Below are 18,288 nucleotides of genomic sequence, written 5' to 3' on the forward strand. Positions count from 1 at the left end.
AAATTTCTTACTTTTTTGTAATTATCAAAAACAATTTTGAGACTGTTACCAACTTGTGTATAATGATTATGAGCTTTAGTGTAACCAAAAAAGTAAGTTAAGAACTCTGAAGTAATCATTGTGATATGCCCTACTTGCTTGTCTTGAGTAATACTAGTGCATTTGTTGGAATCTTAAATTTAGATGTTAAAATTGGAATGAAGAATAAGGACTTTCATTTCTGGACTATGTATAAATATAATGCAAGCGCATCAGAAATACATAGCTATATCTGAATAAATCAGAATATTAGTAAAATGGCATAGTTTTAAGTTATATCTCATATTGTGAATACCTTCACAACAAGTTGCCATGATATTGCACTACTTCGAATAAGTAACACTTCACCTAAGGAGAAGACAAATGTTACTTATTCTCAGATGGATACTACCACCACCCAGACGGCACCGTTTCAGGGCTATTTGGCCCTTCTTCGAATCCGTCTGAGAATAAGTAACATTAGTCTTCTCCTTAGGTGAAGCATTACTTATTCGAAGTAGTGCAATATCATGGCAACTTGTTGTGAAGGTATTCACAATATGAGATATAGCTTAAAACGATGCTGTTTTACTAATATTCTGATTTATTCAGATATAGCTATGTATTTCTGATGCACTTGCACTATATTTATATATAGTCTAGACTCTCCCATAGCTTGAGGCTTATGCCCTAAACATTTTAGAGGACTTTCATTTCTTATTTTTCACTGTATTATTTTTCTGATGTTCTTGGAGAAAATGTTAGTCCCGTGAAATTTATAACAATCTAATCAGTAAAATGAGGAACAGAAAAGAGTTGATCATTCTATTTATAATATAGGAATTATGAACTAAGCAACTGAGACGAGTGATAGCTGAAGAAATTGATAGTTCAGCTTTATTTGAAAGAGTAAATGGGTTTAAAGAATTTTAATGGGATGAGAAATGAAAGTTTGATACATTTCTCAAGTACAGTATTATATAAGTTTAGAATTTTGGCAAAGAACATGATTTAGTGACACTGTTGCATAAGAGATGTATCAAATTAGTAATGTCAGTGTCTTATTTTATGAATGCAATGTGTTGGTTTTTAGCACCAGAGGTCAACAATATATTACAAACATTTGGTATAGCTTTAAGATGTGTAATAATAATCATAGTAATTACTAAAATGTATGTACACAACATGAATTTACTAGCTTGTTTATCATCGATAATAAATGAGCTGAAGGCATAATTGTTCACACAGCAATCACTAATTTGATATTAATGCACATTTTGTTTAAAATTAAACTAAAATTACTTCTGTTCTCCTAGGGAAAAATGAGTTCATTAATTTGTGTTAACTGGTAGTTAGGAGATGATTGGCAGGGTGGTTAATTACAGAAATCAAGGTATGATGCTACAAGAAGACCTAGACAGATTAGCCGGATTTGCTGACAAGCGGCAATTGAGGTCTAACAATTAAAAATATGTTACTGCATACAGGAACCAGCATCCCCAGAATATTATACCATTTGGGTGGTATCACACTCAAGCTATTGGAGAAGGAAAAAGACTTGGAGGGTAATTATACAGTCTGACACAATGTTCTCTGAGCAGTGCAGACAGGCTACTAGGACAGCTTGTGGGGTTATGCCAATGATATACAGGAAAATTCTGCTAGCAGAAAAAAGGGAGAACATACTGTTGTATAAGGAAATGGGTAGGCTGCATATTGAATGCTGCATACAAGTCTGGAAGCCTCATTTTTAAGAAGGATGTAGATACGTTGGAACAAGTGCAGAGACGAGCAACAGTCAGGGCACAAAATAGCATCTTTACAAAGAAAGTCTTCATTTTTGCAAATCTCTGCTTTTGGAAATTGGACACCTGTTTGAATATCTGATTCAAGTGTTTAAGGCTTTAAATGGATTGAGTAGATTAAATGCTGACCTTGCTTGGATGATACATGTAAGGGAACATAGATTTAAATTTGAAAAATAATGGTTGCAGGATAGATGTATGAAAATTTGCTTTCAGCTAGACAGTGATTGATTAACTGGAATGAACTTCCATCTCATGTTGTGAAGGTGGATATTTTGAACAAATTTAAAGAAGAATTATTATTAGAAGGGATGGTCACATGAGATGCATAGTTTTTTTTTTTTGGCTGGGGCTATATATGCTTGCTTACTTGCATCATTGCCAATACTAATACTTAAATTCAGCAAAATAACATTAAATAAAAGTTATATAAAGAAGAGTTTGTCTACTAGGGTTTTGTTGTCATTTCATTAGGGACTATAAAGCCTCAGAAAATGAAAAAATCCAAAAGAAATAGCATATTAATAACTCTTAATCATAAGGTTAAGTTGAGCCTGTGGTTCTATGCTATGGTAGTTTCAAAGTACTTACCAAAGTAAGAACTGAATAATTAAAGAAATTAAGCTGAAAAAGAAAGCATTAAATATTCCAGCATAGTATTATCACAGTGAAAATTCAGTTGGAATGTTGTAACAAATAGGGATATCGATATGCCGTTTTCTTTGTTTTTTCATTCTGCTTTATTTTATATCCTTCAAAAGTGTAGCTACAAATGAGACAAGTTCTCAGTAAGATTGTGCACTCTTCTAATGCTTTCTTACAGTTGTGGATTCTGTGTATATAGCCTTTTGTGTACATGTGCCAGGGGTCAGCAACCTTTTTTGAGTGAAGAGCCATTTTTGATTTAATAAAAAAGGGGGGGGGGGGGGGGAAAGAATCTGAAGAGCTGCAACTCAACTCAAGCTGGATGGGGGGGGGGGGTTATGAAAATGAATGGAGTGGAAGGTGTTCGACTAAAAATATATTTTTTGAAATATTATTTATTGATCTGAAAAAACGTAGCAACCATCCAATTAGGTACGAATTAATGTGACTTTTGCTGCTGAACTTCTTGAGCGAGTCCCTCGGCATCAGGCGAATATGCCGTGATTTTCATCTTTAAACATGCTGAGAGATTCGCATTGTTTTCGGACAGTTTCTTGATTTATTTTTAATATAGTTCTGTAGTTCGTGTTCGAAAATATTTGCTTCCAGAAATATGTCCCTTGTCGTACATTTGGGCCTCCATAGCCAGGTGGGAAGGAGCAGCAGTGCGTAGCACATGCTTCTTGATTAGACCGGGGTTCGAGCCCATCACCACCAAATACGAAGGATGCAGAAAGGTTAGGGAATGGCCACCACATATTCCTGGAGCAATATGGCCTTAGTTACTAATGCTCCTAAAAAACCAAACATCAACAAGTACATTTGGGCTAAAAGTTAGAGCCGCAGTTACATGTTCAAAGAGCCGCAGGTTGCCAACCCCTGACATATGCTATAGTAGTTAATTTTGTTTCAACTAGGACAAGAATGTTAGTGACTTTAATAGATGTGAATAATTGATTATTCCTTTAGGTATACAGCAGGCCCTCGTTATAACGCGGTTCACTTTAAGCTGATTTGCTATAATGCGGTTCTTATATTATAACCCATATCTGAATATAACAATGAATATAACACTTGAAAATGAATAGCTAAACAGCATTAAAATGTTTCCAAGGCCGACTTGAGAAATTTTCCCACGCTCAGTGGAATTTTCTCATACGCTAATTTAATTGTAGTACAATGACTTGTACTAAAGATGATCAGGTTTATTGCTTGTAATATCTGCATTTATATGACATCTAGTCATCACTCAGTACAGTTTTAGACATTGTGTGTAACGGGCAGTCTACTCCAACTTTGTATCATAATTAATGCAACCAATGCAATTACATTTCTGAAGAGTTAATAATGGCGGATAAGAATATAAAAGAATCAATGTCTGGACGCAGTACGAAGACTATAAATGTAAGAAAAAGACTGAATTTGAAAATTAAATTAGTTTTGAAGTGAATCGATTCCGGTCAATGACAAGTGGATGTTTGCCATAATTTAGGACTGGCAAGTTTAACTATAAGAACCATTATAAAAAATAAGGAATTAATTTTAGCAGCGGGAAAGACAGCTGTTCCACTGCAAGCAACTAGGGCTAGGCCGACTATTAGGATTGAAATAGAGGGACTTTAACTAATTTTATTCAAGAGAATATCCAATGCAGAATTCACTTAAGTTAAATATCATAAAAATAAAAAAAAGAGAGAGAGACAGAGAGATTAGCCTATATAATGATCTGAAGAAAACTTACCCGAAAAAAAAAAGTGCAACCATTTAAAACTAGTTTGTTACGTTGTTGTTTCTTTGTTATTTGGTTTTAGGAGCATTAGCAACTAAGGCCATATTGCTCCGGGGATATGCTGTGGTCATTCCCTGACTTTTCTGCATCCTCCGTATTTGGTGGTTACGGACTCGAACCCCGGACTAATCAAGAAGCATGTGCTACACACTGCTGCTCCTGCCCACCTGGCTACGGAGGTGTCTAAATTAATTAAAACTAGTAAGGACTGGTTGAATAGATTTAAAATCCAGGGAGAAGCCGCAAGTGCAGATCAAAAAGCCAAAACTTTCAAAAAAGTACTTGTTAAAATTATTGAAGAGGGGTATTGTGTGTTATACTTCACAAGTTTTTAACATAGATGAAGCAGGACTTTTTTTGGAAACGAATGCCTAAAAGAAGTTTCATATTGAAAGAAGAAAAAAACATGCCAGGTTTCAAAGCGGCGAAGGATCGGTTGACTTTATTATTGGGTGGTAATGCTGCTGGGGATTTAAAATTAAAACCCTTTTTAGTTTACCAGGAAGAGGACCAAAGTACGACCCAAAATCAACACATTTTTCATGATTAAATTCATGATTTTAATTGGAATTTTAAGTGTAATTTTGATACATAAGTAGTTACAATATAATTATATACGTATGTAATGCAGAATATTTGAATATTAAATATGTACAAATATTTGAATATTAAATATTTTGACTGACATTTGTGCATCTTTTCACTACCATTTATTATTGATTAGGAAATATCCTATGGCACTGACCACAACTCACAAATACATATGTTACCTTATGGGAATGTGGCGCTCGCTTAGCACTTTGTTTTTCTGGAACGAATTATCAGCGTTAAGCGGGGGTCACCTGTATAGATATATAATGGGTTTTTGGACAGAATTTAATATCAAAAGGAGTGTCTTCATTTAAATACTGAGATTATATTTTGAATTATAACCCATTCATTTCATTTTCACTTATGTTGATTTAGTACCCCTCAGGACTCAGAAAGCTTACAGAGTACTAGAGATCTTGCTGAGTTACAGGCAAGAAAAAATGCTTTAGCCATTTGTGGGGCAATTGTTAGATCTGCTGCTGATCTTCTTTTGGAAGCACAATCAGAAGAAGGTAAGAAACATTTCACAATGTTATGGTTTGACTTTTTATTATAATTTTAGTTCTAACACTGCGGTTTCAGTTTTTTCTGGTATTGTTAGAATTTAGGATGCTACAAAGGTGGGAAGGGAGTAACCTCCCTGCCCACTTTTATAATCATCAGATACAGATTATTTATCTAGAAGTAGTAGATCTAGATAAATTATTTTTATGGGTTGAGAAGCAGCAGCTGAGATATGGAACTGGAATTTGCAAGATCATGCATCTGAGTAGCAGTAACATACTTCTTAAGGGACCACCAAACTCAAGATAATTGATAATGAAAAGGACTTGGGAGTAACTATGCAATTTGATATGAAGTTTCTGTAAAGTCTACATAGATTACTAGGACAGCTAACAAATCATTGATAACAAATATCAATGACAGATATTTGTCATTGATATATAGCAGCATTTCCCAAATGGTGTTTTGCAGAACGCTGGGGTACCGTGAGGTAAAATTAAGAGTTCCGTGAAAAAATAAAAATTTAAAAAAATTTTACACATTAAAAGTTAAAAATATTGTAGGTACATTTATTTCTGGCAGACAAGACAATATTTGGGTCAGGTCGCTTTTACTGCACAGCTTGTGTACTAAACTGCCTTTGTAATTGTAATCCAGAACCTGCACATTATATCGACTGTATACTACCACACCTACCTACCTAAATACTAGGAAACAACGCATGAACAGCTGTGATGCTCCGTGTTTGTATTTGTATTTTGCATGGTGGGACATTTTTTGTATATTTTTTATACTAATAACAATAAACAAACAATTTAAAGGTATTTGACCTTGAACCAAGAAAATTTTTTCGCCTGAACCACATTTTTTTTTTTTTTAATGCTGCACTAAAAATATTTAAGGGGTTCTGTTATGTTGTACAAAATATAAAAGGGTTCCGTGACTAAATTTAATTGGGAAATGCTGATATATAGGAACATTTACAATAAAGACGAAGCAGTGATATTCATTATGTAAAGAAATGATTTGGCCGCATTGTGAATATTACATACATACTCGGTAATTCTATTTTAGGAAAGATGTAGACCTGTTAAGAAGAGTGACAAAATTGATAAAGAGCATAACATACTATTCTTACCAAGCAAGGCTTGGCAGTGTTCATAAACCAGGCATCACCAAGGTGACCTGCAGATGCCTGGTAATATGCTGACTTAACATAACCTTCCTTAGATACAGACACAGACCCTTGTTTACCCCCCCCCACACCCACCTGTAGTTTATATTAAATCCCTGGTTAACTCCACAATTGTTCACCCCTCCCACCTTCATTGCCTTATATACCTTAGTTTTTAGAACCTCATGGATGGTTCCTTGTTATTCTCACCAGAAAAATTGATGTTTTTGAATCTTTTCAAGGTCTGCATACAATATTTTAACTGCAGTCTCACTATTGACCACTGTGCAGCAGAACTATAATCTCCTTGATGCAGTGATACAATAAATCAGTAATTAAGCATTTCATACCTTTTTCCTGGCCACTTGCATACACTGTTGCATTAACTTAGCATGCTAACTTTCATGTCTAATTGTGCCATAACACCCAAGTCTCTTTCTTCATTTACACTTTTCAGCTTTACCTACTGTGAGTATAAGTTATTCTTGGATTATTATTTCCCAAATGCATAGCCATACTGCATTTTTATATGTAAATTTGTTTTACTGATTCCTAGAAATTTATTATATATACTTTTTTCCCCAGATGAAGATATTCTTTGTGGAATTGGTTCTTCCCATTTGGTCACAATGCTTTTGCCTCTAATCTTAGCTCATATGGGACCAGTAGCTACCTCTGACCCAAGAGTGAGTAATTTATAGCATTTCTGTGCTGCTCAAAACTTGCATCCAAATACTTGAAGTAAAAGGTACTTAAAAATGTGTATAAAATGAACACTATTTTTTGATAAGAAATATCCTCTTTAAGAAATACTCTATTTTTTGAAGGAGTACAAATAATATAAATTTCTCATAATTTTTCTCTTCTGCTTTTTAAGCAATTAACTCACTATTTCCATGTTGCAAAAAGCTCGAAAATACCAATTAACTAAATGAAATGTATGATATTTAGACTGTGTTAAGAATAGATTCTTATTCTTAAAGCTTTACATGTAAAATACTTTTTTATTTCAAGTGTTTTGGATCAAAAATAACCTGCAACATATATCTCAGATTATTACTAATTATAAGATTGGTTTTTGTTTAAATTGGTAAATCACAAAACTGTTTATTAAGTGGTAATGTTAATGTTGTAATTTATATGACAGCTGTCCAGAAAAGTATTGTAGTGGTAAGAAGAATATAACTATTTTCCGTAATATCATAATCTTGTTAGTTAGCTCAATCACAACCTTTCTGAACAGTGGTGGGTGACAAATCCACTAAGCCATAGAGGATCTGAATGTACTACTCAAAAGTTGAATTTATGTTGAACTGTTATAGGAAGAACCGTCCTGAGGAAGTTGTTTTTGTCTCACATTCTAAAAGAATTTTCCAGAAATTAACATTTTTTCTGAATTGGTATTTTTCAAGAGCTCATATAGTTAAGAAAATAATAATATATTGAATAGAACATGGCCATTAATCAATAGAACTTGGCTTTTCATTTGTCAAGATTTTAGCTGTGATCTATAGCATTTTTTTCTCGGTCGGTCTGTGGACTGTTCCCTTTCATCCTGTTGATAAAATGTTCAGCGTGTATTATAGTTAAATTTTACTTCCCCAAAATCAAAGAATGGAAAAAATTAGTTAGTGCAAAAAAATAAAATAAAATTAGTTACTGTGGATAAACTAAAACAATCAAAGGCAAAAAAGCCGACCGGGCTAGCCGAGTGGGTAAAGTACCTGCCCGGCAACCCAAAGGTCGCGGGTTCGATTCCCGCCTCGGGCTTGGATCAAAGTACTGCAAAAACCTTGGGAGGTGCAATATGGCCACAGAAGCCGATGCGCCAACAACTACCAAATCAAAAAAAAATAAAAAAATAAATAAATAAAAGGAAGGATATTACAGGTACTTCATCAATTTTCCAGGAACAGATGGCCTGGCACTTCTTTTAATCTTGGCAAAATTATCAGAGGACAATTGAAATTCTCGCAACTGCCAGGCTAGTTGCGACAGATACATTGCAGTTTTTGGTGGTGATTCATTGAATTTATTATTAACTTATTTTGCTTAAATTTACCCCCAGTCATTGCTTCTAAGAAAGATGCAAGTGTTAGTGGTGGTAGTGTCAAGTGTTAACACCAGTCCATATCGATACAAGATAAGGTAGAACTGTTGAAAAAACTGGATCAGTGTATTTCCATGTGGAGGCTGTGTGCATCTATGGTATTGGTTCACCAACTCTTTATGATATAAAGAAGCAAAGGGAACAATTGGGCTTGTAATGCTGTATCACTGTCTGTATAGAATTTGAAAATATTGAAATTCTATACAGACAGCGATTACAACAAGCAATTGAGCATTAGAAAAACTGAAAAATGGTAAGAGTACTGAGGAGCATGATCGAGTGATGATGGAATGGTTTCGACACTGTCAGAGTGATGGAGTAGACTTGTTGGGTAGCATGTTAATGGAACAGGCCCAATTGTTCCACAAAGAACTTAAATAAGAACATGAGTGTGATTATAGTGAGGGATAACTTCAGAAGTTGAAGAAGCATCTGGAATTTCTATGCATAAAGTGTGTGGAGGAAAATGGACTGCAAATCACGATGGAGCTGCCAAGTATGTCAATGAATTTGTAAAACTTGTAGCTGACAAGCACCTCAGTCCCAGTGGTGTATAATGCAGATGAAACTGCATTATCTTGCCAATGCACACCTAAGAGGATATTAACAACAGAAGATGAAGAAGAGCTGACAGAATTCAAACAATCTAAGGATAGGGTTACCATCTTAGTGCTCAAACGCTGTAGGCACACATAGATCTAAGCAACCACTGGTGAACAGAAAAAGTAAATACCCTAAGGCCTTGAAAGGCATTAAAATTTACCCAGTAATATACTGAACAAATAAAAATGGCTGGATTACTACCAAGATTATCTTAGAATCATTTGAAAAGTTTTTTGTGCCAGAAGCAAGAGCACACTGGACAACTGTTCAGCTCACCCCAAAGCTGAACTCTTATATAAGTCAAATGTTTATACGGTGTATTTACCACCAAATTGTACATTTTTTATCCAACCCCAAGACCAAAGAAATACTGTGCTCTATGAAGGCTAAGTATTGCTCACTTTTTGTAAAATGCATGTTAGATAATGGTTAATTCTGGCAAGCCTATAGAGATATTTATTAAAGAATTTAACTTGAAAGATATGTTTTGTTGCTGGGAGAAGGTACAAGCATTAACACTAAAGAAAGGCTGGCATAAGTTGAGGCCTGCCTTGATAATTTACCAGTTGAAAATTTTGACTTTATAGGATTTCATATATCTAAGGAGAAAGGTTGTTCATGAGTTGCTTAAGTATGCAAAAAATGTTACAGGAACTGTTGTCAAGGGTCTAGCAAGTAGGTGAAATGAAGAAAATTTGGCTAAGTGGATGGATGGTGACAAGAAATGCCTCTTGTTTATCACTTTACTGACTGAAATTATAAACATTATTCTTAGTCCTGATGAGGACATTGAAAGTGATGAAGATGCAACAGATGTAGCTGAATGACCTACTATTGGCAAGTTAATTCAGTGTTTGGGTGAATTAATCAAAGAGCTAAAACTGTAGCTTTGTGGTGGAACAAGAGCTAATGAATTTTTATTTGATGCATGAAAAATTACACAGGGAAAGATTAAAGCACAGGAAACAACTTCGCTTGGAGGAAATGTTTAAAAAGAAAGCTGAGATGATTACAATCAACTATGAAACAGACTGAAATCCTGAAAGCCCTCAACTTTCAGACATTTGTGATTAACTCTACAGTTCCAGTAAATTCTAATATTTGCCACTTTGGGAGCATTAGTATGGCAGTGTTCTTTGTTGTCACACAGTACTAAAGTATTCCACTGAATTATTTAATTTACATTTAATTAATAATTCTGTTTCATTGATAGTAATAAACATATTCATTTATACTAATGTACATGTATTTCATTTAATCATTTAATTTACGGTGTATGTAATTACGGTGTAAACAAATTAATATTTGTTTAATTTAAGTATCTAACAGTGATGGTGCTTTTTAAATAATTACACGTATATAATTAGTCGGTCACAGGTGTGCTGTTGATAATCCAGCAAGGCCTAGGAACCAAGGATGCTGGAAAATTGGTGGTTTACCCATATTTTTAATAATAATAGCAATAAATCATTAAGGTACATGAAATTTAAAGTTTTAAATGTTTGTAATGATTTATTGATTATTCTTAGCTATAAATAATAAAATACAAATGATTATTAAACCAGAATAACGATATCAGTTCACAAAAGAATATTTAGAAAATTAACTGGTCTAGGGTAGGTTTTCAATTGAGAACCACTGATCTAAAGTATGACATATTATTTATTTCCACTTTATATTTAGGCAGTTAAAAATAAAAATAATAAAAGTAAAATAAAAAATATATATAATAAATTTGTAAAAGTAATTAGAAATATTTATATAAAAAGATAAATATTTCTAACTACTTTTATGAATTATCAATTGTTATTGATATGACTATTTGTTTTTTAGGATAAGCACTCTGCAAATAGTTTCTCCAACACCTTTTGCTAACTTTTAGTTAACACAGTTCTGAAATGATTTTTTTCTTCAGTGTAGTCACCCCAGTATTGGTACACCATTGCCAGTATTGCTGTCATTGTCACTTTAAGTAATTTTAGAAAATCACATCCTGAAATGCCTATCCATCAGCTTTGTTGTGACCTTGGAAGGCTTGGATGTTTATGTAACAATGCTCTTTTATTGCCCATTGGAACCAGTACAAAAAAAAAAATATATATATATATATATATATGACCAGGACAGATCTTGTAAAAATGAAGCATGTAGTAAAACACGGATTTTTTTCTGTCGAAAGTTCCAGGATGTATACTGCTGTATGCTGTGAAATGTTACTGTGCAGGAGAAGCCACATTCCTCCTTCGCATACTCAAATGCTTTACTGGTATTCAGCATATCAGTTGATATTTAGAGTAATTATGGTGTTTATTTTACAAAATGTTTTAACCCAGTCAGTGTTTTTTTAATATTGTGTAATGCACCAGGAGCAGCATTTTAAGTCAAAGTTGTTGTTATTGCAGATAAGTCACTTTCATAGTTTAAAGTTATTTGCTTAACACATTTGTTACAAAATAGTGTGAGTTAACAGTAGTGTTAAAAGAATTGAGGTAGATGTCATTTATTGGAACTTCTGTGCATTTACTGTGCACAGAAGTTCCAATAAATGAACTCAGTGTGCATTGAGCTGTTAAAAGCATAATAAACAAGTCCTTCAAAGATGAATAGAATTAAGAGTTGCTCTGTCTTTCAAATTGCAATGGATGTTGGGATGATTTCTTATGCAGAGTGATATTATAATGAATTATTTTAAGTGTTCCTTGCCAAATGCAGGAAGTAGCCTTGCAATTTTGAAAGACAGTAATTGAGGATTGCAAAATGAGTAGTGATAAATTTGGTTGCAGTGATGATCAAAATAAACAAAATGGGTCTGTTTTTATGGATTTTATTGCACACTGAGAGTGTTTAAAATGCATAGTCAGTATAAAACAAAGACATTAAAGAAAGTATGTCATGAAAGTATCTTAGTTTGGAGCTTCCCCCACCATTACCATGCAGCAAATTTGGTCATGGATTTGAATATGTACAATTGTCTCCATTCTTAATATGGTTTATTCAGCTATATTATCAGTGTAGCTAAGATATGCTACCTCAGTTATCAGATTAAATTTTTTTTTTTAAGCACTCATAATATTAATAATGCTGATTTTTAATACTATATTTAGACAGCTGTTCAGGTTCTGGGTATGGTGCAAGAATTGCTACCTCTCGTATCTACATTGAATAAACGTGGAATTAAAGGACCTTCATCACCTTCAAAGATGGATCAAGATATTAGAGATCACTGGGATTCCAGTTTATCAACCACTTCAACTCATTATGCAGTTGTGGAAAGTGATCATCCATATCGGCCTGCAACAGTAGCAAATTACAGGGTTAGGAACATATCATAAAATAACATTATTTACAGTTCTAAATTAAATTTTATTTGAAGGTTCAAAATATTTCTTAGACTTTTAATTAGAATTACATAGCAAAAGAAGAATCTGAGTTAATTATATCCCGTAGAATTGATTTCATTGATAAAATTTTTATTGTTTGAAAAATAAATTTGCAGTTGCTAGTAAATATTTTTCGCCACAATTTTTCTGCCTGTTTATACCCAGTGAAGATGATATCTACTTTGCTGACAATAATTACTGCTGTTATTAGTTTGTTTACTACCAAAAGAGCTGTTTGTCTTTCTTCACTTCTTTCTTTATGTATATCTATGCAGCTTTTCCTTTATTATCAAAAAGCCTAAAAATTTTGTGGCTTAATTCTGTTTAGCATTAGCATTAGTAGAGGCATATGATAAGAAAGCAAGCTTATTCAGCATCAGCCAAAAAAAAAAAAAAAAACACACCACTCCCATTTCACCCCTCCGTTCGCTCGAAATACCTGTCCAGTTGAGCCTTAAATTTGTTTAGGCTATCAACTTCAACAACAAGTGATGGAAGTCGGTTCCACCAACCAACCACCCGCTGGCCAAAGGCAAATTTCCGCACATCTATCCGACATCCGCCCTTCCTCAATTTGAATTTATGCCCTCTGAGCAAGATGAAGAATCCCATTGGCATTGAGCATGCTCAAACCATTCAAAGCCTTATACACCTCTATCAGATCACCTCGCCCGCCGGTGCCTAGTCTCCAGACTCTGTAATTTGCAAAACGTAAGCCTTTCTTCGTAAGAGCAACCCTTTGTTCCATTCACTAATCTTGTTGCCCTTCTCTGTACCCGTTCCAGCAGCTCTACATCCTTCTTGAAATGAGGCCCCCAGACCTGTATACAGTACTCAAGATTTCTTCTAACCATTGCCTTATACAAGGGAATAATCACCTCCTTATCCCTGCTAGAAAAATTCCTGTATATCATTGACAAGACACCATGAGCTACTCTTGCAGCTCGTCTGCACTGCTCAGAGAACTTCATATCTGCCTGCACAATTACCCCCAGGTCCTTTTCATTCTCCACCACTGTCAGTGTAGTACCGCAGAGTTGATACATTGCTCTGGGGTTACTGTTTCCCACATGTAGTACTTTACATTTGTCAATGTTAAACTTCATTTGCCACCTCTCAGCCCATCTGTTCAACCTTTCCAGATCCTGTTGCAGCAGCATAGCATCAGTGGTGTCCTTAACAACCCTGCCAACCTTTGTAACATCTGCAAATTTGGACATTAAACTTGATATCCCATCATCAATATCATTCATAAACACCGAAAACAACAACGGACCCAACACTGAACCCTGAGGAACTCCACTAATAACATTAGTCCACGTTGAGCAGTGTTCATTGATTACCACTCTCTGTCTTCTGCCACTCAACCATCCCCTTATCCATAGCAGCAATTTGCCTCCAATGCCACACCGCTCCAATTTGTGCAGCAGTCTTCCACTTTTGTATTGCAGATCTAGAGGTTAATTGATCTTTATGCTAAGATGTTATATTTTCTCTGTAACAGGTAATAGGATTAAGGTAGGATCAAGCAGTTACAGAACTAAATATTTTTTTGAAAAAATGTAATATTTACAGATAATTACATGTTAAATTTTTTAAAATAATGGCTACTGCCATTTATAAATTTTTTTTACATTGGTTATAATAACTAACTGCAAAAAAAAAATGTTTTTTAGAAATCCTCTTTTGAAAGTTGCTTGATTGCATATAACGTGTGCATTACTGGAAAATGCATTCCTTTAGTTTTTTGAAGGGGGGGGGGTAAAATCATAGTGTGTAAAATCAGGTGAATAAGGATGATATTGTAAGACAGGTGCATAGTGTTTGGATGAAAAGTATTCAGAAATTGTCACATGATCTGCAGGAGCATTGCTATGAAGTAAGTAATTTTTCAAATTTCCTTGACCACAGATCAGTTCACTTTCTTCTGATTGTCTCTCAAGTGTTTAATGATTTCTGAGTATACATGGTAACAGTATGATATATTAACTTGTATGATTTATTATTAATAGTCTTATTAACACATTTAAGATTTGTTAATTTTTTAGACATAAATTCATAATGAATTATGCTTTTAGGTTTACAGAAGTTTGCCTTTGACCAGCAGGTGGTTGATTGTTTGAACAAACTTCCATCTGTTGTTGTGGATGTGGGTAATTTGAATAAATTCAAGGAATAACTGGACAAGGTATTGGAGGGTATGGGCAGGTGATGTGGGAAGATCCCCCCCTCCCTTTTGGCCAATGCTTTATAAGTTTCCTTTCTTGCATTATTTGTCACTAATAATACTAATATTAATACTTTCACTATACACTTGAAGCACATGATCCACCATTACAACTTTGCAGAAAAACATTGCTGTTTCACTATTCTGCTAAAATTTGAAGTCTCCCATTGCATCTTAGTTGGGAGTATCTGTATAATATTCAGTGGGGTTGCTTTTATGAGAGTAAGCCACATGAAAACTGACCTGCATCTCTCAAACTTAAAGAACCTCTTCATACTTTGAATGTTGATCTGACATTTCTCAGAACATAACTCTTTCTGTACCATCCTGGTTACATTTTCATGCCTCTCATGATGACCACTTTCTCCAATGGGAGAAAGGACGTTTTATCTTCTTCCAGAATCAGACAGTTACATGCATCCTATTCTAATCTCAACTGCAATGGCTGTGCAATATATGCCGATGGATCGAAAGCTGAAAGTTCGGTAGGTACAGCAGCAGTTTTCCCTTAGTTTACAGTTATAGCCTCATTACCAGCCACATCCAGTATCTTTTCTGCTGAGCTGTATGCCATAAAGCTAGCACTTGACTAGATTGTTGAACGTTCCATTTCACTTACCCTAATCTGTACTGACTCTCAGTGCAGCCTTTGCTTTAAGGGAGAATTTCTTTTCATGTCATCCTACACTGAAACTATTCACTGTCAGTTACTCTCCTATAACGGTCCAATCGATCAGTAACATTTTGATGGATACTGGGATATTCTGGAATTCCTGGAAATGAGACTGCTACTGCTGATCTTGCTGCTAAACAATCGCTTAACCACATTCTCACAGCACCTTCAAATTCCTTATACAGATTAACGTCTGTAATTCTGAAGGCGTGTTATTAAAACTGGTCTCAGATCTGGAAAAGTAATACCAACAACAAACTTTACCAGATAAAACAAGATTCAGAGTTGTGGCTTTCCAGATTCAGATGTAAATGACGAGAAGTTATATTAGCAAGAGTGAGAATCGAGCATACTCATCTTACACACCTGTTTTTGTTATTGGGAGAAACTCCATCCTAGTGCACATCCTGTCACGCCCAACTTACAATCTGCCACGTTCTTGTAGACTGCCCTCTTTACTTATCCACTCATTCTATCACCTTTCGGTCATTCAGAAAATTGAATGAAGCCTTGATTTTATCCCATTTTCTTGGAAATCATACCAACAAAGAACGTCCAACACACTTAACGCGTACTGGCCTATACACATGTATATAATTCAGTTGTTATAAGATATGCAAAATAAACTATGAACTGACAGTTTGGCCTTGATTGCCCTTGTGCCATTAAACTTAATACCAACACCATTCACTGTACATAAAATGTAAATGAAAAAGCTACAAACCTTATATTGACATGCTGCTTAATTCTACATTAGTGTGAACTTGATAAAAGTGGAACTTGGAAGAGTGACAATGAGCTCTACCTATTAGTAAGTGTCTTCTCCATAATCATTTTTTATTCTGTAACAAGGGGTGATTCAAAATTTGTGCCACAAAAATGTCACTAGTTAAAATGTATTATCTTTTTTTACTATCAAATTATACAATCAAGTATTTATAATAACTAAAATGATAATCAATTATGAATAAAAAATATATATAATTATAAAATTCATTTTTAACATTCCATACAGTTTTGAATAAAATTGTTCAACTCTAAACTTGCATTCAGACAGGGAATATATCATGATAGCATTGTCATCAGCAAGCCAGTACAGATGAGGTTGTGTAATTGTAACCTAATAACTGCATGCAGAAGTATACAGTTTTACCACTTATGTTTGTATAGTTACCAAAATAAGAGAAATTAGCTATTTCATTTTGAGTTGCACAAATTTTAAATCATTCTGTATCATTAGAAGATAACTAATGCACAATCTCTTGTGCTCTGACCTCTACTGGACACATTTATGTCTCTTTCACTGTCTTTTTTACACAATGTGTTGCCAACTTGGGTATCAAGGAAGTTACCCAGTGTTGGATGATTATTAGATATTAGGAAATTTTCTCCAGTATCATCAGTTCATGTATTCTGTGCTGATTGAGTACTCAGAAAACTTTTAGCATTAGTGAGCAGCATTTATAATGTGGGATATGTGACTAGGAGATAAAAAAAAAAAAAAAAAACGGTGTTTATATATTATATAGACATTACTGTTACATTTTATTTGATCTCACAATATCAGTTTTACATGGTGGCATGATCATCAGTTTTAAAATTATTTTACAGAATGTAGAATGGACTTAGAATGTTGATAACCATAATAGCATTTTTTAGAGAATTCAGATCAGGTTGCAGTTTGGTTAAAGGTTAAAATATGTTAGATACTATCAGCTTTTCTAATCCCAGCAAAATAACTGGGCTGAATTTTAGCTTATTGGTCTGTGTGTAGGCCAACAATGGTCAAACATTGTTGGGCTACACAAAGACTGCATACCCCTAGTTGTTGATCCCTGTGCTAGAAGATTAATTCTGTAATCTTTGTTAGAAAACTTAAACTATTTGTCACACTGCTCCAAAAAAAAAAAAAAAATGTTAATACTAGATCAAATTAAACAGTTCTTAAAAATTATCGCTACTGATATTAAAGTTGCAGTTTCCGATAGCTTTCAAAAACCACAAAAAGGAAACCAAGAGTAACCCTTGTGATAGAGATCATAAAACAGTAACTTGAAGTTCTTTAGTAATTAGCTTTATTGAAAATTTGAAGGTGCAACATTATTTGGATCACATTTTGAGGAAAATTTGATCTTTTTCTTTTCTCTCTTTTTTATATATATATATATATTAGGTAACATTTCCAACTTCAGTCAGGTGGCTATCTTTAGAATTTGATCCTCAGTGTGGCACAGCTCAAGTTGAAGACTCTCTACAGTTGTACATTCCTAGCAGTGACACTGCTGGAAGCATTTGGCTTCCTTCTAGTCAGGTGATTAATGTTTTAGCTTCACAGGATGACGATGATGATCAGTATTCTCCTTACTGGCCAGTTCTTAGAAAATTCAGTGGCAGCACAGATTGGCCTGCTGCAGCGCTTATCCTTCCAGGTGTGTATTTCAACTGTTTGAGTCCAGTATTAATATTTAGTTAAATTTAACAAAGCTTATTTTAAAGTGATTAAAATAAAGCAAATTTTAAAATGATCTCATGGATGATATGTGATTGGTATTCAAAATTACACATTGTGAACTGCAAAATTCATTTATACATTCTAAAATTGCATACAATAGAAGAAGCCCTCTTAACTAACCTGCACTTTAGTGAGTTTGTTCCAAACCATGTTTGGATTAGTAAAATTATTTGTTATAATAGCAGTATATAATTTAGCATTAGCATTAGCATTAGCATTAGTAGAGGCATTTGATGCAAGAAAGCAAGCTTATGCAG

At 34.2% G+C, this 18,288-nt stretch overlaps 1 protein-coding gene across 4 annotated transcripts in view; it reads left to right on the forward strand.

Moving 5' to 3' along the window:
- The window catches only part of hiw (MYC binding protein highwire), a 1,043,263-nt gene that overhangs the window by 546,846 nt on the left and 478,129 nt on the right, over window positions 1-18,288 (forward strand). For all 4 annotated transcript variants that reach the window (XM_090372846.1, XM_090372865.1, XM_090372875.1 and 1 more), the window contains exons 39-42: window positions 5,224-5,360; window positions 7,112-7,212; window positions 12,344-12,553; window positions 17,693-17,948. In XM_090372846.1, coding sequence (XP_090228972.1) covers window positions 5,224-5,360; window positions 7,112-7,212; window positions 12,344-12,553; window positions 17,693-17,948 — 704 coding nt within the window. The remainder of the gene's footprint in view (window positions 1-5,223; window positions 5,361-7,111; window positions 7,213-12,343; window positions 12,554-17,692; window positions 17,949-18,288) is intronic.

Source organism: Mastigoproctus giganteus, chromosome 1, assembly GCF_048544385.1.
Source record: "Mastigoproctus giganteus isolate SK-2022 chromosome 1, ASM4854438v1, whole genome shotgun sequence".
Classification (NCBI taxonomy): Eukaryota; Metazoa; Arthropoda; class Arachnida; order Uropygi; family Thelyphonidae; genus Mastigoproctus; species Mastigoproctus giganteus.